At 41.8% G+C, this 23,272-nt stretch overlaps 1 protein-coding gene across 5 annotated transcripts in view; it reads left to right on the top strand.

Moving 5' to 3' along the window:
• Positions 1 to 913: 913 nt before the first annotated feature.
• The window catches only part of BRWD3 (bromodomain and WD repeat domain containing 3), a 126,380-nt gene continuing 104,021 nt past the window's right edge, over positions 914 to 23,272 (top strand). For 2 of the 5 annotated variants that reach the window (XM_078147919.1, XM_078147920.1), the window contains exons 1-6: positions 916 to 1,345; positions 1,478 to 1,536; positions 1,907 to 1,936; positions 2,375 to 2,434; positions 10,236 to 10,386; positions 10,962 to 11,060. In XM_078147919.1, the coding sequence (XP_078004045.1) occupies positions 1,306 to 1,345; positions 1,478 to 1,536; positions 1,907 to 1,936; positions 2,375 to 2,434; positions 10,236 to 10,386; positions 10,962 to 11,060 (439 nt within the window). In that variant the 5' untranslated portion in view covers positions 916 to 1,305. Of the gene's footprint in view, positions 1,346 to 1,477; positions 1,537 to 1,906; positions 1,937 to 2,374; positions 2,435 to 10,235; positions 10,387 to 10,961; positions 11,061 to 23,272 lie in introns of all 5 variants that reach the window. The other 3 variants (XM_020964534.2, XM_078147921.1, XM_078147918.1) reach the window with 3 other exon arrangements.

The following is a 23,272-nucleotide window of genomic DNA, read 5'->3' on the forward strand; positions in this document are numbered from 1 at the left end:
TAAAAATGATTTTAAACACTATCTGACGAGCCACATTGTCTAAGTTACTCAGTGATGTCCAGCATCTAAGAACACGTGGTAAATATTAACAGGCATAGTCCTAGCCTACTAAAAAAAAAATTAAAAAAACAAACTAAAAACTAATTGCCCACTAGCCGTCTTCTGTTAGAATATCAAGAGAAATCTGTAACTGCAATAAGGCCAAAGGCGCGTCAGGGCGAAGTGTGATGGCAGGAGGATCTCTTGAAAATATTGATAATCGGTTTGTGGGGCAGGATGGCAATTTCCAGGGCATGGGAATTCGAGCTAAGCCAAAGGATACGTGGCTGACAGGCGTGTGAAGGAGAACTAGGAAGGCAATTCCAGGCTAGCGAGCCAAGGAAAATTTCCCACACGTTTCGGGACTGGGGAGGGGGAAGGATGAGTTGAGAATCAAAGATCCGAATGCTTAACGTGTTTCGGGTAACTTTGGAAAAGAACAAAAGTCTCTTAGGGTCAGGAGAAAGACACCAAAGGGTCAAGTTCAGATACTCTGACCCGTAGCGGCTGGCCTACTTTCCCCCAGGGCAGGAATAGTCAAGTCTTGAGGCTCCCCCGCTGGGGGTGAAAAAACCAGAGCCTGCCACTGACCCCCCCCTCCCCTCCCCCTCCCCCTCCCTCTCCCCCTCCCCTCTCCCTCAGGAGCAAGCGCGAGGGAATTGCCCGTAACCGGAAAGGACTTAGCAACGCCGCGGCGAAGGTAACTAAGCCGGAAAGCAAAAGAAGGAATGAAGTCATCGAGTTCTAAGGGTCGTTGCCAGAGCGTCGCATACCATAGAGACGGCATCAACATTGTTCATTCGCCTCTCTTCTGGAAGGACAGCGGAGGCACTTCTTCCGGCGGAAAGAGGCCTCTCGGAGGGGGATTGCTCGCCTCTTGTGGTCGACTGTTAGAACTGCGGCTTCGCCCTTCCCACAGCCGCAGCTATCCCCCTCCCTTCCTGCTCCTCCCTCCCACTCCCCGCCCGACCGCCCGCCTGCCCGCTTGCCTGCCTCCCTCTCTCTCACAGCCTCCCTCCCCCGCCCTCTTCGCACCGCTCTGCTCCTCCCTCTTCTTCTCTCTCCTTCCTTCTCCGCCTCCTCAGCGCTCGGGCTAGAATATCTATGGGGCGAAACGTGATGCGATGAATCTGAGAGAGACCGAAACTGGGACGCGGAACGCGGCGGAAGCGGCGAGACGCCGGGGCCGGGTCATGGGGGCTTCGCCACAATAGAGGCGCCCCCTCCCCCCTCGGAGCGAACTCCCCCAAATCCCCTGGTCACAGGATGGCGGCGGAGGCAGCGGCCCCGTCTCAGATCGAAGCCGGTGGGTAGCCTGGCCGTGCCAAGCAGGGGGCTCCGGGGCCGGGGGGCGGCGGCAAGGGCTAGGGGTGTCCGCGGCTCTCAAACCGCTTCTCTCTCCTCTCGCTTCCCCCTTTCCCCCGGCTCCCCTCTGCAGAACTGTATTACCTGATCGCCAGGTTCCTGCAGTCCGGACCCTGCAATAAATCTGCTCAGGTGAGGAGCCGCGGATTGCTTGGCTGACTGAGGGGTGGCGAGGGTCGCGGCGGGGTGCTGAGGGTCGCGGGCGGCCCGGGGCAACGGGGCGACGGCCGAACGGGCTGCCGGCCTGGGCCCCCCGGAGCTGTTGCGGGTGGCGCCGCCGCCGCCAACGTTCGAAGGGTCAGGGAAAGCGGCCGGGGCGGGCTGGGGGATCGGCGCGGCGCGAGGCGACGCGACGCGACGCGGACTCTGCACCGTGCGGGGCATCGGGCGGTGTGGTGCGGTGCGGTCTGGTACGGTACGGTAAGGTAAACCGCCGCCGCCGCGCTTCGCTCCCTCGCGCTTCGCTCCCTCACGCTCCGCGTTTCTGTGTTTCTCGCTCCAGGTGCTAGTGGAGGAGCTGGAGGAGCATCAGGTACGGCGTGGAGCGGGGAACCCCTGGGTGCGGGGAATTGGGGGAGTAGCGGCGGGTGCGGGGAGCCGGGCGAGGGGGAGGCAGGAGCGGCTTGGGCCGGGCCGGGGCGGGTTGGGCGGGGAGGGCCGGGCCGGACCGGACCGGACCGGGGCGGGGGAGGCCGGGCTCTCTAACCCCCGCTGGCTGCCTTGTCACTAAAGTGAAGCCCGAGGAACTCCGTAGCCCGTGCCCCCGCCGGCGGCGGCCGGCGCTGGGGACCGTCCTGCCGAAGCGCTGTCCCCGAGCGGGGACCCGGCAGGTCACCGACCCCGGAATGAAGGGCGGGAGGTAGCGGGGCCAGGGACGGGCATGGGCGCGCGGCCGCAGCCGCAGACTCCCCCTGAGCGTCTGTCCCGTCCGGTCCCGTCCCCCCCCCTTTCTCTCCCTCCCGCCCCTTAGCTGATCCCGAGGCGTCTGGATTGGGAGGGGAGAGAGCATCAGAGAAGCTTCGAAGATCTGGTAAGTAAAGTTTGCTCCTCTAACTTACCCCAACTCTCGCTTGCCCTTCTGGGCGCTCCCCTGGGTCCCCTGCAGCAGCCCCCGGGGTGGCACGGCACGGCACGGCACGCCTGGGCTCCAGCCCCCGACTGACCTCCGCTCCACCCCGAACCTCGAGCTGCCCCTTTCCCCCCTGCCCGGTCTCCTCTGCCCCCTCCCCCGACCTCCCGGGAGGCTGAGAGAAGAAGCCGGCCTATGGGGCCCCCCCTCCCCTCCCCCCTGTCGCCGCGCCTGTGGTGCCCCCCATCCCCCCCAAGCTTTGTGTGAGAGCTCGGCTGCTTATGGGGGACGGCAGCTTCGGTGTCGTGAGTGTGCTACCAACATTGGGGAAGGCCCTTTGTGGGGGGGGGGGAGAAGGAGAAAAACCAGAGGGTTATCTCGGGGCACGTACCAAGGACTGACGCTGGCCAATGGCAGCGCCGCTAACATGCTCCAGTTTCGGATCAGTGGAAGAAAACTGTTTCCTGGTTGGCCCTGACTTGAAATACGGGAACTGAGGCCAGCCTTTAGTCCCTTTGGACTAAGGTGGGGGGGGGGGAGTGAGTCGAGTAAGGGGGGGGGGACAGTGAGGAGGGGGGGAGGACAACGACACAATTAAAAATACTAGGGCAGAAGAGCAATTCCCGAAAATTCCTCCTTTTAGAGGACTGACCACAACCTATGGTTTTCTATGTGTTAAATCTGTTAGGAAAAGGAACTACTCAGATCATCTATAAATAATGCTTGCATGACTCTATTTCTCATCAAAATGGTAATGTGTACGTTAGCTTTTTTGTGACTTGTCAAAACATGAATTTACATTCCTAAGGAGATGGTATATGGTAAATATAATTTAGATTTTGACAAAGGTCCAAATATATTAGACTCTTCATGTTCTTTCTCACAATCTGTCTTCCGCTGTACATGTACCTATTTGTTTTCTTCTGTTCCCAGTGGACAAGAAGAAGAGATTTCAATTTCCTTCTCTTGATTTAACAAACTATTGGTATAGTAGGGAGGGAGGGCAAGTGAGATGGTGTGTTTTGAGGTTTCAAAAATCAAAGTAATCTTTAAATAAGATATAAATTAGAGGAGAAAAAGATGAGCAGAAACAAAATCTCAAGGGGAGGTTAGGTTAAGTCTGAAGTAGGAAGAAAAAGATGAAAAGTTCTGTAGTTGCCAAAATTAATTGTCCTTAGCTAAAAAATTGATAGTGAGCATATTCTCTATCAAGTTATGATGAAGCTGTATCAACCATTTCCAAATATTTTGGCAGATTTTTTTTTCTTGTAACTTTGAAGGTAAGAGATAGTATTCCTTTTGACTGGCAAGTTCTACTTTTTAAGTCATTAAAAAACAATTTAAAACTCTGAAGTGAATGTTATTTAAATTGAATGATTAGAAACAATTAGTACATTCAGAGTTACTAAATTTTTGGTTTGACTTTTTCTTGTTCTGCTGCTTTTTGTCTCCTGCTAGAAATTAACAAAGAAAAATCGCCTAGGAGTAATTTAATATTTTTAAACTTTCTTTTTTGTACCTTGCTTTTAAATTATTTAGACTAGTTGTAGTGGTGGCTTTGAAGGCAGGTGATTTTTCACGGCACTATGTGTTGAAAACACTTTTTGTTGAAAGTGTTGCTGATTGCCCCCATTGGTATTGGACATTTCCCTAAAACAGTTCATTTTGAACTAGTGGTTTAGGACACTTTTTGTTAACCATAACATTTTTTGAAGCTGATTCCGCTTATGTCTTCAAAGAGAGGAATAAGGTAGGGCAGGGCTGGGACAGAATTTAAACGGGAGTAAACTTCCTGACCCAGAAGGCCCTGCGGTGTTAGTCAACTAGATTGCTGACTAATACTTCATATTTGAGCAGTGATTTGAGTGACATAGTACTAGGACACATCAGACAATAGAACAGTTTTATTTTATCTGGAGTATGTCACATGCATTAATTTTTTGAAACAAAGATTTATTGGGAGGAGGAGGAACTCAGGAAAAAAAACCCAAGAATAAAACAAATGTATAAAGAAGAGGTCAAAGAATTTTCACCAAGAACTCAATATTCCTTTGTAAGATTGGTGACACTGTTTTGTTTATAACAAAGCATATGACAAACCTTATACTTTCATTGTTCCCACTTTAACTATTGACTGTGATTTGATTATGAAGACTACTAAAATAAACATAATAGGATCAGAGATTAACAGCTGGAAGGAAACCTTTAGAGGTCACCAATCCCCTCTCATTTTAGAGATATGGGAACTGAAGTCCACAGTGTTTTAACTGGCCTGCCCAAGGTTTCACAGAACTCAAACCCCAGCTTTCTGACCTTGAATTGACTTCGAATATAGCAGTCTTTGCACTGTACAAGGCTGCCAAGAGAACAAATTGGGATGTCTGGTCTTCCTTTCCTTTGCTGCATCTATTCCCTTGTTTCTAGCTTTGCGGATTTGTAATAAGCTGCTAACTTAGTGTTTTACTCCTAATTTGCAACCCAGGGAGGGTAGTATGGTTTTTGTTAAAGCCAAGATCACATCTGGGTCCGAACTATCTATTTAAAAAATAAGTCTGTACCATGGGATATTGGGGCTCAGACAACAAGTAATGAGATTTTTGAATGTGACTTTCAAAGTAAGTGTACTTTGTCTTCAGAATCCATGGGTATTGAGAAAGGGGCTCTTCTACCCATTAGGAAAATGTTTTTGAAATAGTGGTGATAATTTTATTTCAAAAGTTTGATGCAGGTATTTTTATTTCTGTACTTACTGCTCCTTACTGTTGTTGAGAACGTAAATTAAAGTGAAGTGTTTTTTTTAAAATAATTATCATCAGGTAGATAATTTAAAATAGTTCCAGACAAAAACCCTAGATTTTATTTGGGAACACTGAAAGCAAAGGTAGCTGCCTGCTAATAAGAGTAACAAAAATAATTTTGAAAAGGTATTTTTATTTAAAAAAAAAAGATTAGAGAATACATGTTTAAAAATGGCATTTTTTAAAAATCTGAGAGATTTTAAATCTTAAAGCAGTTTCAAGGGAATAACACAAGAGGAGTTTGGATGGTAAACGGCAGATTTGCTGTGGTTTGTTAGAATATTTGCATTTATTCAGCACCAATTGATTTTCATTATTTGGATGAAGGTAACTACATGGCTCTAATTTTATATCAGTAAGGAACCATGGCAGGGTTACAGAGGTTTATTTCTTCCCTGCCCTCAGGCTATTTGTTCATGCAACCTTAGAATAAACTTGCAAAGACCACCATGTAGTTACTAGCATCTGAATTCTAGACTGTGTGCTTGTAAACCCTTTTTTTTAAAACTCTTGTTTAGCTTCAATTGTTACCTTTGGCTCACATTGTTTAGTGGAACAGGCAAGTGATAGTCAAGAGTGGAGTGGTTTTATGTGTAAATGTAGAAACACTTTAAGCTGTGTGTTTTCTTAACTACCATGTGTACACACAGTTGTAGTGAGAGAGAACTGTGTCTTTTCTGGAGACTGCATTACGTTAGAACAAAAAAGAACTGCATGAGCTGTCAGTTTGGCCATGAGTGGCATAGAACAATAACCATTGGGTGGAGTGGTAAGGCCCAGGCTGAGGCCTGTAAGCATTGTGACATGCAGTGCAGTGCTGGACGGCTCATATTCCTTCTTACTAACTTTCTGGATTCACATGTAGGCACATGCTTTCTATGGTGCTTTGCCTTTAGTTTTGTTAGGTCTATTCTTGAAGATTTTTGGATGTATAATATCTCTAGCCAATGACTAACCTGTTTTTAAAGGTCTTCGGCTTGTACAGTCATAGGATTATAGGGTTAGAGCAGGGCTTCTCAGGTCATCTAGTCCAACCCCATCATTGGACACATGAATAAACTGAGGCCCAGAAAGGTGACTCTTTCAAGGTCATACAGATATTAAATATCAGAGCGCTTGAGTTTGAATCTGATTTAGCATTAAGCTTGACTCTCAAGATTCAGTACAATGGCTAAGAGCTGTTCTTAGTCTTTAAAAAAAGACAAAAAAAAAAAAGAAAACCAACCCTTACCCCTCCTTTTCATGTTAAAAATTCAGTCTTTATGGTTGTAGTAGGTATGTATGTAGGTAGTGGAATCAAATTTCCATAAGGTTCCAGCATACTGATCTCTTCTGAGATGCTACTCCTCACCACTCATTTCTCACTTCCCAATATTGCTTGTCTCCTCCCCAAATGTCCCACTCTGCCTTGTTCTGCCTTGTGGGGATGCAATATAATGGTGTGAAAAGAGCCCTGCTCTGAATGTTTGGGAACGCAAGATGTGGCTTTGAATCCTGTTTCAGGGTTACCTGGTTGACCTTGAGTAAGTTACTTCTCCTCTGAGCCTTCTTCATCTCTAAGATAAAAGAGTTTTTTTTTTTAAAATAGATTACTTTTAGAATTCCTTTCTAATCTAAGATGCTCTCATCTCAAGGTGTGTTGTAGCCTAGGGGTCCAAATGCCAGCAGACCACCACAACCTGAGGTCTGATTCTGTCATCTCAGTACTAGTGTAACCAAAGTTTGTCAGAGGTGCATTAAAAGGGTTAGTTCTTGGAAGATACCTCTTTTGAGGTTTGGGAGGCAGTTGGGCACAGACTCAAGAGGATCTTCTGTTAATGATAATTCAGTGTGTTAGTACTTTCCAAAGAACTTGAAAGACAGCAATCCTGTGATTTAGGTTTTGTAAGAATTCTCCCCATTTTTTACTTACTGGAAATTGAAGCTCAGCAGAATGAAATTATTTGCCCTGAGGTATGTGACTACTGAATTTTAGGGCCAGGATTTCAGCTCAAGTCTCCTTCCCTGCCTACACGGTCACGGATCCCTGATGTTTTGAAGTCATGTTAACCTCAAACTGCTGACCAGGAGTTTAAAACCATAGTGGGTTGAGCCAGTGGGCTAGTTGGGCTCACAGAAAAGGAACAAGGCCTGATGTTAGCCTGGTGGTCACATCCAAGGACTAAAGAATAAATACTCTCTTCCGTCCCTTTTGAGAAGGGAGGTGGAGAAGGCCACCATTTGACACACAGACACAGACATTTGTAGAACGATACTATACGTACCTCTATTTATCGATTCTTTCTCTGGAGGTGGAAAGCACTCTCCTTCATAGCCCCTTTGTAGTTGATTTCAGTATTTATAATACTCATATAACTTAGTCTTTCAAGTTAGTATCTTAATTGTAGTTTTGGAAGGGACGGATGTTCGAATCCAACCCCCCCTGAGTCTACACAGGCCTGGAAAGATGAAGAGTGATTGAGTCAGGAGAGCCTTGGTCCTCTGGTTGCAAATCCAGTACCATTTCCACTAGACCCTGGTACCTACCTAGCCTCGTCCCTTCCCAATAGCATTTATCTACAGGCAGTATTGATTTGATTTTCTTAGCTCTGTAAGTACTATTATGTGATTGTATGTTGGTCTGTGGTTCCTTTCTTGGTGACCCTTTTAGGACAGAGGTGGCAGGCTCAATTTCATTAGCTCTCTGGATAATATTGTCCTTGGTCATTGGCTCACCAAATGCTTAATCATCTTCCTTCTTCCTCTGGGTTTCTTTTATTTTCCCATCCATAGAAAAGTTTCTTTAAATTCAAGAATAGAGAACAGTTGGAAAGCCAATGAAGATGGCTTTTGGCATTTCAGAGGTCAGCAACTAGATTATTTATTGCTCCAAGTAACAGTAGTGACCACCACTTCAGAGCTGATTTTTCTCTGTTCCCTGTGCATTTCTCTGTGACTGCCTTTGCTTCATCTTGTGTTTTCCTCATCCCCTCTCTATGTAATTGGCTAGGGTATGGATATTAATCTTATTTGAATATTTTGCTTTTTGTTTTTTCAGTAGAAAAATTTCTCAAGTTTTTTTTCTTAAATCAATATAAGAAATTAAAATTCGGTTAGTTTAACCTTTTATATGTTCTGCCCTGCCCCCAAACAGTAGCTTAGCTGTTCATGTTCTTGTAGTTTGATTTTTTTTCCCCTCTTTGCAGGAACTTTTGCCAAGGCCTCCGTTTTATGGGGTGTGTCCAGGAGTTTCACTCTATCTTGAGATGCCATTAGTGTTATTGAAGGCTTTTAAGGACCATCTTATACTGTTTTTTTGAAATCCCTCACTTCATACTGTTAATCTGAAGCCTGGTGGCCAGGTTAAAAAAAAAAAGTCTGTATGGCTGCTGAAGTCCCAACTGCCTGACAATTCCAAATGGAGCATTATTTGAGGGGTCATCACCCCCCCCCACCCCCAAGCTGCTCGCCTTCCAGTGGGCCTTCCATGATTCTGATGGGTTAGGCATCTAGAAAATACTTTGCTTTTGTTTTCTAGGTCAGCCAACAATTTTCAAGGAAGCTTAAAAATCTAGAGTTACTTTGAGATGACCAACTATCTTAAAAGTCACCATTTTAGAAAGCTACAAGAATATAAAGACTAGTTTAATGGTTGGAGAGGCAGCAAGATTTCTTGGACAGGGTAATAGATTTGGAGTCAGAAGACCTGGGTTCAGATCCCTGCTCTGACCTTTAACCTTCTCAATCTGTTGTTCACTGAAATCAGGAGGGCCAGAAGAGATAGGCTCCATTCCAGCATCAAATCCAATTACTAGATGGGATTCCTTAGAACTGGGCAAGTCTGGGTTCCTCAGCTTGTTAGCTGTGACAAATCACCTTTCAGAGCCTCTGTTTCCCCTAAACGGGAATCATTTGTGAAGTCAGGAGCCTCAAATGCAAGAGCTAATGTGTTGATGGAGCCTCTGCTTTTGTTATATCTCCAAAATTCCTTTGAAGGCTATTCTTATATGTAGGTGGGTATACTGTGGAACAAAAATGAAACTTTGTCAAGTAGGCATGGTATAGTACTCTACTTTGCTTATACATGCTGTTTTTTCACTTGTAGATCTCAAAGCACTTACCTGCATCTGCGAACTGTAGTTTTCCAGAGAGAAAACAGTAGGGCTAAATGACTAATCCCTGTAAATATATTTTAAGCAATAACTTTTTAACTAATGTTACTGGTTTTCTCCCCCCACCCCCCGTTGTGATTTGGATTCAGGGGGGAAACCAGATGTCATTTTATAGCAGAAAAGAAACTATGAGGTACTTGGAATTGATAGCCAGAAGGAACCATACTTAAATACTACTCAGTCCAACCTCTTCTTTATGGGGAAGTGGTGGCCCAGTGAGGTAAAGGGACTTGATTAAGGTCATAAAACTAAGAGGTAGCAGAGCCCCCAAGATTTGAACTGAAGTTTTCTAATTCCAAGTCCTTGATCACTTGTCAGCAGCCCTGGGCAGAGGGATTGTGGGGTTCATATCCCTCACAATTCTTGAATAAAGATGAAGGCTGGATTCTCCAAGAAAGAATGCTTTTCCTGCTATACTGAAGTCCACATGCAGTACTATTTGGAAAAGTGTTGCTGTGGTTCCTTGCTGAAGTCAAATCAGCAGTCATTTAGTATAAGCCAGACACTGCTAAACTATGGGGCTACAAAGATTTTCTGAGGTAGAGATGTGTTGATGGCATCTAAATAAAAAGTGTACAGTTAACAATTGGGCAGGTGATTTAAAAGACATTTAAAAATCAGTTGGATCAGTATTGATGTCCATATATGTTCATTTAAAATTCCTAAATTGTTAGCTTTAGCCAAATTTTGTCATTTACTCATTGTCTGTAAATTCCTTATTTAAAAAATGGTTCTTTTCTTCATTAGAAAGCATTACAGCTTTTTTTTGCTAACTTCCAAACATTTTTGTATGTTGTATTGTTGTTGTTTTAGGTGACGGCCAATGCACACATTCCTCCAGACTACCTCCTTAAAATTTGTGAGCGGATTGGTCCCCTTTTGGACAGAGAGATACCTCAGAGCGTTCCTGGGGTACAGACTTTGCTAGGCGTTGGCCGGCAGTCTTTGTTGAGAGGAGCAAAAGGTAAGGCTTGCCTAGCCTCTGGGCAGGAGAGGGGGAGAATGTGAAAGGTGATTAAGACTTGAGAGATAAATGGCATATCTTGTTGATATTCTTGGGTCCTGGATAATGAAGGGAAGTGCTTTGGTTAGTTTGCTAGTGCAAGTAGTTTTGACCGGGGGAAAGTAAGGAGCATGTCATCTTTGCAGACAGAAGAATGAAATTTGCTAAGCTCTGGGGAGAGACTCGTCTCAGTGACAGGAGCTAGCCTCACTCCAGTAGCAAAGCTTCAGACCTCGAATGCTGGATGCTACCGTTCTGCCTCTGCTTTGCCTGGGACTGACTGGTATTTATTTCTAATCCCAGTGTGATGAAGTTTGCAGTTTTTCAGAAATTTAGATGCTTAACATATACACATATACTTAGAGTTTTAGATTTCAGTCAGTAAATATTGAAGTACCTTTTATGTACCAGGTACTGGGGATGCAAAAAGAGACAAATCTTTTCATTTTTAAAGAGCCGAAAGTTATTTGTCGTTGAAGTCTTGTAGTGAAAATACAGACACCAAAGCTCTGGACTAAATGTTGGTCTTTTTGCAGACTGCAGGAGTGCACTGTGGAATGTATCTGCTCTTGCAGCTCTCCACCGAGGCAGACCTCCAGAGCTACCGGCAGGCTATATGAGAGCCCCGAATGTTGGTAAGTGGTGGATGTGAGAGTGCCATTTCCCGTCCTCCTTGTAAATCTCAAATAGTTAGAAGAATTACATTGACCACAGAGACCAAGTGCTGACATTCTCTGGCTTCTTAGCGTATCTCCCCATTCTCAAAGCTTTTACCAGTGAAGTTCAGTCACGCAGTTTTCAACATAACGTTTATTAGGTGCCTGTGTGGCTCTGGGGTTAGAAACAATGAAACTCCCTCACCCTCAGAGCTCACGTTCTATGGGGGAATTGAGTCATTCTCAGTTGAAGCACTTTCTTTTTCACATATGCATGTGTGAAACCTGGATGTTGGTTTAAGTACTTATTTATGCATAGAGATTCCAAATGCTTTACTGTCATTGAAATAAAGAAAATGAAAGTGCATTCGGTTCCTAGTCCTCTTTACTAAACGCATTCCTTTTTTGTTTCTTTGTTTAAAGGATCCCATGCCCCTTGCTAAATTGTTTTTACAAGTAAAAGCCAAAAGTTGTGAAAATTTTGGAAATGGTCATTTTGGTTTAGGTTGTTTCTAGAAGTTTGAACAGGGGCATACTTTTGCCGAGTCTAAGGAAGTCAGATTTTACAAGTCATTTCATTATGTGAGTCTATAGACTATAGTCTTCTGTCATTTTGCCAGTGAGAACTTTTCTGTGTGTGAGTGAATGAACAGTTTCTAAGTAATGCTCATTCATTTTTCAGTTTTTGTTTAGCTTTGGACTTGGTACAGAGCATTTGATTTGTAGCTAAACAGATGTCTTGTATGTGCTACCCAACCTCATCCTCTCAGTGATCTAGGATTCTTATTTCAGTGCTACCACCTGAGGGTGAATAAAGCCTGGCTTATCTTTGGAAGGCTTTGTTTACCTAACTGGGTCCTGACCTTTCCCTTTTCCCTTTTCCTCTGCTTTTCCTATTGGTACCTTTTTTTTTTTCTTACTGTGTCCATTTTAGGACTTCACAAATACAGATGGTTCTCTTATACAGCTAACTTTACTACTGTGTGATGAAACTTGGATGTAAAAACTGTATATAGTTGAGGTGTGTTACAAATATAGTTAACTATAGCTAGCCTTGAAGAAATTTCAAGCACTAATCAGTTAGAATAGTAACAGGTGTTTCCTGTTGTCAGCAGGTGGGCCCTCCTCCCTATTCCTCACTTGGTAGGCTTTTGGCTAATCAAATCTATTGATACCCTCCCAAGCTGTTGTCTCTGTCTTTTCTCTCTTGGCCTGTGACATTGGCCCTAATCTTCACAGTTAACTAGCTTCTTTAAATCTGTCATAATTGATTCTCTTATCTCTTTATTTTCTTTTCTACCAAGCTTTGACACTCTACTCCCCCCTTCCCCCAACACACAACTGTACTTCCAGAGTCACCATTTTTCATGTATTTATTTTTTATAAGCCCCATACTCAAAGTCAAGCAGAATCAAGAAGAAAGGTTTGACTTAAGATGTTTTTACACCATCTTCCCTCCGTGAGCACATTACCAGTGGTTTCAAGTTACACCCTTCTCCCAGCCCTACCCTACCTTCCTCAAATATTCTTTGGGTCACCAAGAGGAGATCCATTTATTTTGTATTTAATAAAGAGAAGGAGGTCCTTTTAGAACGTTTGACTTAGGGCCAAAACTTTTATCTTGTGACTCTGGTTAGTGTGTTCATTTTTGAAGGGGGAAGGAATATTTCCTTAATATCTTTCCTAATGCCCTTTCCTGCTAGTACTGAAAGGGAAGGTCTGGCTTAGAATCAACAGTTAAAAAGAATTTTAGGGTCTAGCTAGTCTCCATTTTACAAATGTGGAAATTTTCAGTTTGAAGGAAGTGTGGTGATGAACACTGAGTCAGGTAGAGGCAGTGATGACCCTCGTCCTGATTCAGAGTCCATTTTGGGGGGACTCCCTACTGATTTCCTAGTTTTCTGGGAGTCTCCATGGCCTGATGAGAGAACCCTGGTGGGACTACTCAGAATAAGCGGCTCTACCACAGTAATGAATTTCAGGGGGACCTGGCCACTCTCTTTTCAGTCATCTCTAGTTCTCTGTAGGCAGATCTGTCTGCGTCCCCATACTTTACCTTTAAATGTGAGCTAGTAGATTTTGAAGAGGTAAATTTAGGCCTAACAAATGTTTATGCAGCAGATAAGGTTATAGAACTTGTCGTTTAAGAGATAGCAGAGGCTGAAAATAGAGAGCAGTTCCTAGAATAGTAAGGTTTATCAGAAAAATGAGTTGATTGAACTAATCCTTAAGCACCCCTTTGCATGATGGGTTCCTTGGTGCCGCTGACTTGAGTAAGGCTACTATGTTAGATGGATAAGGGAGGGAAGTTAGTCTTGCCATTGTTTTCTTTCTTCTCTCCCCCAGGGTGGCCAGCCTGACTCTGAGAATTCCTGAGTGTCACTGAAAAGACTAGAAAAAATATCCCCAATTTTAATAAGCAATTATACTGAACAGAGCTAATATATACCTTCTTCATCCCTTTATCACTGCCATTCCTTTATTGCTTAACACTTTATGTACATTGTTAGTTGGTTTTCACGGTAACCGTTTGAAGTATATATTTTAAGGAGTGTCACCATTTTACAGATGAAGAAATTGAGGCTTAGAAGTAATAGTGAGTTACCCAAGATTCTGAAGTTAGTAAATAAATGACAAGGCCAAGATTCAAACTCTGGATTTTTGATATGAGGCATATTCATCCATTATACTATGATCACTTGTTAATTTGTGTGTGAATCTTAAGTTTCAATCTAACAAACAAGTGGCTATTATGTGAATATCACTGTGGTACTATGCATGTCAATACAATTGGTAACGTTTTCTTGCTTTTCCTCTATTATTGTCCCTCTTTTCCATGCTCTGTCTCTAATATTTGAATCAAACATATCTATTTTTCTCTCTCTCCTGGTTTTACACAGTAAACTTAAGTCCCTGCCTGAATTCTCAGACTTTGGTTGATGTCTCATGGAAGTCTTTCTGAAATCATGTGTGGGAGGCATTGATGTTCTTCTGATTCTTTTAGGAAGCTGCCCTCTTGGTTGCAGAGGGGTGGGGCTGTTTGACGTGTGATGTAGGCCAGCATAGTGAGATTTCTTTTAGTTCATAGTAATCTGAATAGCTCATAAAAGGAACAGGTGATATAGGCAATTAATTTAAGGTTAGCTTCCTTTATAATTTTGTACCAGATAAAACCTCAAACAGGATTTACCTAGCAAAGTAAGCAAAGCCAACAGGAAACCCCCTTTTAAATTTGTAATTCTGGGCAGGTTTCCCACTGTTACCCACAGCTCATCCAAGCTACCATAAAAGAGGCTAATTTTAACATTAGTCTGAACAAAGTATAATTATTAAGAAGGTGAATCGACTTTGAAAAGTCATCTAATGCATCATTCCCAAACTAAAAATGAGCAACCTTCTAGATTATCCGCTTGGATGGTGATTCACCTCCCAACCAGAGCCACCGCCATGAGCCAACGCCAGCACTCCACACACCCCTAACTGAATGAAATGGTATTTGTGGAGACTCCTTGACATTATCCTTTATTCTGCTGTATGTATTCAGAACCATTTCCCCACACTTTTTGGAGTGATGAATTTAAACTATTGGCTTTAGGACAGACTGGAAAGGTAAATTGCTTCCTAAGTCTTTGTCCTAGACTGAGAGACTGATCCATTGCTATGATCACTTTTTATGAAATTCATTTTTAAAGTGTTACCTTTTTTTTAAATACACATTCCTGTGTGTTTTTGTTTTTTTGTGTTTTTTTTTTGGGTTGGGCAATGGGGGTTAAGTGACTTGCCCAGGGTCACACAGCTATTAAGTGTTATGTGTCTGAGGCCACATTTGAACTCAGGTCCTCCTGAATCCAGGGCCAGTGCTGCACCACCTAGCTGCCCCCTCTATTTTTTTTTAACGATCACATTGCCCCCATTCTTTGCTTGCAAAAATTTTAAGTGGTGACCTTACCTGTATTGCCCACAATGATGGGTTCTGTCCCTAGTTGACGTAGTTCAGAATATTATCTATCCATTGAATGGGAGAGCAGTCCCTGATTTCCAGGTTTTGTTTCCTGTTTGCTTCCATTTTCTGCACCTTGTTAGTGTAGGCCTCCCATACTTCAAGACTTGGTGTTACAGGTGTGGGTGTTTCTCGTGCCAGTCCATATCACAACCTTTCCCATGCCTTAGTGGAGGCGGGTACTGGAGCTGCTGTGACTTTGAAAATCCTTTAGTTTTTACTCAGCCCTCTGGTCAGTTTGGCCAGTATAGTCCTCCAGCACAGGCATCCACTGATTGCTGACCCATGTCCTAAGCCTTGCCAGCTGAGATAGGTCCTGCCAGAGCTTGTGTTTTGGAGGCTTAGTCTTCAAAAAGCCACGTTTACGCCTCCACTGCTTGATGAGGGAAAGGAGAACAGTAGGGAAGTTGGGAATATACATAAAGATGGATAAAGGGGTCCAATTGAAGCTTGAGGGTGGGTTTTTGTAATTTTAGAATGGTTATGGGACTAAGTTCTCGTCATGTCATTTCATTAGCTGGCTCTGGGTTCTACTTGATCGAACAAGTTGTCTTTGCATTGTGGCAAAACCATATCAAAGCAAGCAGGTTGAACCGCATTAAAAAGTTTTAGTACTTATCCCACTCAGGCCCTGGACATGTGTAATTGTATTGTTCATTGCCATCTTGCAGGAGTACTATGGCTAAGTTTTGCTGTTATTGTGTTATTTGTGTTGAAAATGCTAGTACTTTATAGAATTGAAATGAGTCTGTTTTAGTTAGCAGTTAAAACAACATCCTGACTTTGGGCCAAGTGACTGGTTCAGAAGTCATTGAAATGAACGAAAATTATAGTCCTTTAGGATTATTTGTTCAGATCAACCAGCATAATAGTTCTCATAGACAATGAAAAGTTTTATGAAAACACTCTTATTCTGTGAACAAAAGTAATGTTTCACTAAATGCGGTCTCTGAACAAGCCAGCTGGATTAGCCTGTCCCTTCTGCTTTGGGGCTGTCTTGAATGGTAGCAGATGGACCTGCTTGTTCTTCTGATTCCATCATGGGCATAATGCAGAAGTCTGCTTTAAGCCTACTTTCTTTTATCTTCATGCTACTGACACAGTGAAGTCTTCTAATTTGCATGGTAGCCCTGTAATGGAGTGTACAACTCAAACATTCATACAGAAAGCAAATTAATGTTTACATCTAGCTGTAAACTTCCAGTTAGCAGTGTTTGGCTGTTTGTTAATATGGCAAACTTATGTCAGAAGTTGCTGCTAAGGTGGAACATCTCTCTTTCACGTACAGGCAAACCTAGATGAGAAAACATCGTTTAGTTTCATACCTTCTTATCTAGGAAAGTGGAATTTCTGCCATATAAACTTTAAGTCATGGTCTATTTAAAATTGGTGTGTAGCTCAGATCTCTTACCCACAGGTCAATCTTCTGCAAAGGATTTCTCTTGGCACCTGCCTTTATTTTTGTGCTCACATAATAGTGCATGAAACAAGTTGCTTTTTGAGTCATTACTTTCATGCTTGTTGTAAGGATTGCCTATCATACCACACCTGCAAGTAATTAGCATATAAATTCCGAGGATCTTTTCTTTATGCCAGTAAATATTAAATGAATGGTGGTACTTTAATTGCTCCCACATGGAAATCCAAGGTATCCTTTTAAAAGGTAACTATAAGGGTTAAAACGACTCTCTTCTAAGAGTCAATCTTGTATTCTTTTTTCTGAAATTATTGTACCTGGGACAAAACTGAAATATCTCATTGGTCTTAATGTAGGCTGGACCCTTAAAATGACAGTTTTGGATAGGAAAAATATGAGATTACCAATTATAGATTGCACTTAAGTTTTATATGAGCCAGGTTTTGGGTGAGGAGAAAATAGGGCTTCGATTTGTACCATTAGATTAATTGCAATATTTTGATTGAAGTGAAACAAACTAGTGTTTGTTTTTTTTAATAAGCAAGTCCTTTTTCACCATTGGAAAATTATTTATAATTTTTTGTAGAATTCTGAACTTAACAAATATCAAATAAAATGAGCATTTCCACATATAAAGCAGAACAGAAAAAGAGGGTGGCACATGTAGCCATGAGTGTCCCATGTGTTCAGCTGGCTTGCTTCTCCCTACAGGTATATAACAAATTCACCTTATTTTCTGTTTATTTAAATAAGGTGTTCTTTGTGTTTTTACCCCTACTATGATTGTCTTTTTGTATTTTTTGTCTCTGTTGTTATACTTGGGCAGGAGAGAACTTGTGGGTGTGTGCACTAAAAGTGGAGATATTATGTTAAAAATTTCGTTAGCACACAACTTCTCCGCAACATACCTATTGCAGAATGGGAGCTATGCCTCTTCCTTCTAATCTGCCTATAGTTCTCTTAGTTTTTTTCCTCGTGAGTCTCTGATCAAGAGATGATAGCTTTGCTTGAATAATTGTTACGTGCTATACAGTTGGCCTAACTTGGAGCACAAAGATAGGGCTCCAGCACAGTGGTGTCAAACTGAAATAGAGCCTTGCTGGCCACATGTTGACTTAGAAGACCACAGATCAGCAGTATGTTGTATTGTATTTTTATTGATTTTGTTCAGCATTTCCCAGTTACATTTTAATCTGGTTTGGGCTCACTTGGGACTTCTACTCTAGGTGATATAGATCAGGCAAGCACTTAAGTATTAAGGGTATCTTTTTAAAAATTATTTTAAGAATGTTTTTGATTAATGATTTTGTCTAAATGTCCCAGTCATGGGGGTGGGGAGGAGGGGCGTTTTTTCCTCTTACCCCGTCCAGATTGAATTTGCTTTTGTGACAGAGAAACAAAGCATAAATATCTGATATGGTCATCCTGTCTTGATATTATTGTACATAACATCTGATAAAATGACCACGTCTTGATATCGTACCAACATTTTCTACTAGTTGTCCCTGACCTCTCTGAGAAAAGAGGAGAAGATATGTTTTCATTATCTATCTCCAGGCCCTTCTCTGTGTAATTACCCAAGACTCACCTTCTTGTTAGTCATCTTTTAATTTAATTAAGTTGTTGACATTGTTCATTTTGTTTCTCTGGTTCTGCTTATTTCCTATTGGCTCATACAAATCTTCTTGTTTCTCTGAATTCCTCATATTTGTCATTTCTTAGTGCATAGTAATAATAATAATAACCTTCGTATACTAAGATTTTTTTTAAGCCATTCCTCAGTCTATGGGCACCTGCATTATTTTTAGTTCTGGGCTGCCACACTTATTCTGCTATGTATTGTTCCTTTATTTCTGTCCTTGCTTAGTAGCAAGATCACTGGTTCAAAGGGTATGCCCTTTGAAAGGTCTAGTCCAATGTTCTATAATTCCAAATTGAATTGCAGAATGGTTGGGCCAGTTCTCAGTTCCACCTACAGTGGACCATTGTGCCTGCTTCCCACCCCCGACTTTGCCTTTGCATTTTAGTCATCTTACCACATTTTACCACATGATAAAGTAAAACCTTATAGTTGTTTTAATTTGCATTCTATTACTATAGTGATTTGGAGCTCATTGTTATATTTTAAGCTTTATTCATGCATTGAAAAACATTTCTTTGTACAACTCTTTGCTTTTTGTCCTATATAGTAATAATAGCTTATATTCACATAACAGGTATTGTGCTTTACACACACACACACACACACACACACACACACACACACACACACACCCTGGTGATTTAGGTATTGGAAATCGTACTAACCCCGTTTTACATTGGAGAAAATGATGCCAAACTAGCACAACCACATCTTGTAAGTTGCAGTGATAGGAGGTAAACCTAGGTCTTTTGACAGTCAAATATTCTTTACAACACCCTGCTTGCTTTTAACCAGATCATCTTTGGGAGATGAGATATCAAAGTTACTATTCATACAAAGAAATCTACAAAGCAATAACATTTCTTTTTCATACAATCATAAGATTTTAAAAAAATTTTATTATCTTTGGTTCTTATTATCACCTACATGTTTCAGTGTATCCCTCTCCATATCCTCTCAGAAGGCCATTTTATTTAAAAGAGGAAGAAAGAAAAATTTCAACCAAACTGAAGTCTAACGATTTATCCGGTGTACTCCGTCCACTGCCTCTTGCTTACACAAAGGTGGTGGAGGGAGAGGGAGGGGTTTTCTCATCTCTTGACCTCTTCTTTGGGACCAGACTTGTTGTCATTATTATACTGCCACATTCAGTTTCAATTGTTTTGTTGTTCTTGTGGTGTTGTCTTCAGCAAGTCTCCCTATTTCCCTTTATCTCGGTTCCTGGAAGTCTTTGAACGCTCCTGTATTTATGGTGTTCGTGTCTTACAGCACAGTGAATATTCCATAGATTCATTTACAACAATTTGTTGTATGTAGAAGAGCCAGGTTTTGTACCTAGGTCCTTTTGTACCAGTTTAGCCTTCGTTCCACCCTTCCATGGTCTTCAGTCTGAGGAAGAGGCCATTTGGGAAAAAAAGCTGGAATAAAGAAAGTTGTGTGTCGTTGTTATCAGAAATGTGAGGTTGCCTTTGCAGGGAGATTTCATACAGGTCACCAGATTTCCCCTTTTCCTGTCTGCTCTAGTCTTTTCCATATCTTAGAAATGAGAAATCTTATGGCAGCAAATATAAATAGCCTGAGGGGGACAGTGCTAGTGCTGGAAGTCATGCCGGGAACATAATACCATTGAGTGATGGGGCTGAGAGAAGCCTTGCAGACTACATGCATGTTTCATAGATATTTGACATCTAGTATGTTACAAATTCATGTCATCTCTAAGTCCTGTGATACCAAGCGACTGTATTTTTAAGTTTCACAATTCTTATTAGGAGATGTTCTGGTTTCTTTAAAACCCAGAGGCTGCTAATTTACTTCTTTGTTATAACATACTTAGGGACAATGTTCCTCATCTACAGGCTTTTCAAATTCACCTCATCAAGCTTAGTGCAGAAAGCCCCACCAGGTAGTAGAGTTAAGGGTTGTTGCCTTGAATCACTAAATTTCATAACATTTCCTGGTTCAGTTCAGTTCACCTCAGACATTTATTTGGGTGGGGGTAAGGAGAAGCAGGTGGGAGGTGTATGCTTATCACCTATTTTAATCAGTTATGACTACATTTTAACTACTGGGAACGTCATAAGTGATGCTTTCTGACTTTTAATTACTATATTATTATAAAATGAGAATGGTAAGATCACTGAGTTTTTTAATCAGATGGTTTTTGTTTGGTACAGACCTGCGGTTTGGTTGGTGTAGGGAACTTCCAGAGTATTGAAACTTCTTCTACTGGTGTACCTTCAGGAGCTTACCTGTAGCTCAGTCTTCATCTTGCAATACTATGGGCAACTTGCACCTTGCCCATGGAAACCCAGCCAGATATTTCTGATTCCCAGGCTGGCCTTCTACCCACTGCACCAAAATGGCTCTTAGGTCAGGTGATCTTGGTTCAGATTTTTATTCTTAACCTATATGACCTTTAACAAGCCAGTTTAATTTCTCCAGGCCTCACTGTACTCAGCTGTAAAAAGGGGTTGGACTAAATGATCACTAAGACCCCTTGTAGCTCTAAATCCTATGAGCCTAAGAACTGTATTTTGAAAGTACAGTTTGCAGATCGATTTTCTAAAGAAAATTGAGTTTCTCATCTGCTGTAATAGGTTCATTTCATACACTTATAGGATTGAAAGCTAGAAAAGACCTTGGAGACCTGAGGATGGGGTAGAGTATTTCTCAAAAGATGCATAGGTGGTAGGTCGGATGAGATGACTGAATGTCCCTTCCAGCTCTTAAGGTTCTTCAAAATTAGTTTTTGACTCATGTATGGGCAGCTTTCTTGGGGGGGAGGGGTCTACATAGATATGGGGATACTTATTAGGATACTTATTGCAATGGGTGAAAAGCAGAGAAAAATTCACTGGTGAACAAAAGGCCCTATAAGCTGTCTGTTCTTCATTGGTCCATTGCAATCATTTGTTCTCTGGTTTACTTCTGCTTTTGAGAGTTTTGAGTCTTTTTTACTTGAGTCCCTTATTCTACTTCCTTTATAAAAAAGAAAAAATTAGCCTGTCAACAGAGAAAAACATTAAAGTATGTTTTTAAAAAAGACAGTGCACAAAACTGTAATAAGCTGATGGTATGCTTTTTTCTCCCTCATTCCCTAATGCTGTTCTAAGTCTGTGGTGCTTTTTCATTTGCTTTTTCCAGCCAAGCAATTAAAGAATTCATTTTTTAAACATTCTTTTTTAAAATTATTACCCTCCATCCTGCCCCTCCCACACCCATTGAGAAGGCAAGCAGTATGATATCAGTTGTATGTATTGAAGTCATGCAAAACATGTTTCTGTATTAGCTGTATTGCAAAAAAGAAAATGAAAAGCAAGAAACATCAAGTGACAATTTAGGCTTCGTTCGGCATTCAGAATTCATCAGTTCTCTCTCCCGGTGTGGATAGCATTTGTCATCCCGGGTCCTTTGGAATGGTCGAAATTTTTCACACTTGATCATTGTTACAATATTGTTACCTGAGCACAGTGTTCTCCTGGTTGTGCTCACTTCCCCTTTTATCAGCTCATATAAGGCTTACCAGGTTTTTCTGAAACCATTCAACTCATAATTTTTATAGCACAATAGTATTGCATCACGGTCATATATCAATCAGCTTGTTCAGCCATTCCTCAGTTGATGGGCATCCCCGCAATTTCTAATTTTTTGCCATGTGGTGCTTTTTTTTCTTTGTTCCATAAAGTTGTACCACTGTGCTGATAATCTTAAGTATGTTTCTTCTGTCTGACCATCCTGCTTATTGCTATGCGACTTCATTTTGTCATGGACTCTGTTCCTCTTCTCTAAAACATTCATTCAGGATAATAGACTGAGAATCTACACTGTGCAGAAAAATAAAACAAGTGTAATTTTTTTTCTCCAAAGATTTCTCCCAAAACTATGAAGAATACGTCCCTAAAAACCTATCTCAGTTTAAAGCTACATAGTCAAAAGGAATATGTGAATAAAACTGTTAGTTGAATTGATATGTTATTTTAGGGTGGGAATCCCAAATATGTTGTGAAGAAAAATCGAATGGCAGAGATAGTTAACAGCATTAGCCACCTAAAGTTAACATTAAAGTAAAAAAAAAATTTTTTTTAATTTTTGAACTTGATGGTCATCAATGAACATTAATATTTCCATATATACAAAGGACCAAAAAAAAGATTGCATCTGAAACTATGTATTTACCATATATAACTTGTTTTTTTAAAGTGTGCCTCAAGCTTAACATAATAGTACTAACACCTCTCTTGTCTGTGTCCTTCTGAACTTAATTCTGCTCCCTTTTGTGTATTTTTAAACACTTCATTAATGCCCTTTGACCCTCCCCCCCATCCCCAGTATTAGCCCTGCCTTGTAAAAAATAAGTAATGACAGATTCTATGTTTCTCATAATTTATCTCAGGCATATCTTTCCAGCCACATTCACTGTGAGTGACTATAGGATGCTTCTTAGATCTTAATAAGAAGGACTGATTGAGACCCAGGATTGAGAAAAAGCATCAGTCTTGGAGCCAGAAAGGCCTAAGGTCAAGTCTTTGCTCTAGCCTCACTTTCTTAATTTGTAAAGTGGTAGTGATACTTACAGGCCAGTAGCTACCTTACAAGGTTGTAAGGATCAAGTGAAGTGACTTATATACAGTGTTTGGCCTTAAAGCCTCTATAAATGCCAGCCATGATCATTATTCTGAACATAAAGAAAGCAGGCAGTCTGCTGTAGTCTGTATTAGGCTGACCTTGGAGTCAGAAGACCTGGCTTTGAGTCCTGTGTGGACATAAACTAGCTGTATGGGCTTAGAGAAGTCATTTAACCTGTCGGGGCTCTTGAGTTGGAGTTTAGAAGAAGAAGTACTGTCATGGGTAAGATGCCCATCTGTATCCACGGGGAATGGTATAAGCATTTATTAAGCACCCACCGTGTGCCAGGCCCTCTACTCTTTACCGACATATATGTCATTTGACCCTCACAGCCACCCTGGGAGGTAGGCGCTCTTATTTTTCCCCATTTTACAGATGGGGACACTGAGGCAGATGAAAGTTAAGTGACTTGCCTAGGGTCACACAGCTAGGAAGTGGTTGAGGATGATTTTGAATTCAGGTTTTCCTGACTCTAGGCCCAACACTGTCCACCCTGCCCCTTCACC

Source organism: Phascolarctos cinereus, unplaced genomic scaffold (assembly GCF_003287225.1).
Source record: "Phascolarctos cinereus isolate Bilbo 61053 unplaced genomic scaffold, phaCin_HiC Scaffold_8;HRSCAF=390, whole genome shotgun sequence".
Taxonomy (NCBI): Eukaryota; Metazoa; Chordata; class Mammalia; order Diprotodontia; family Phascolarctidae; genus Phascolarctos; species Phascolarctos cinereus.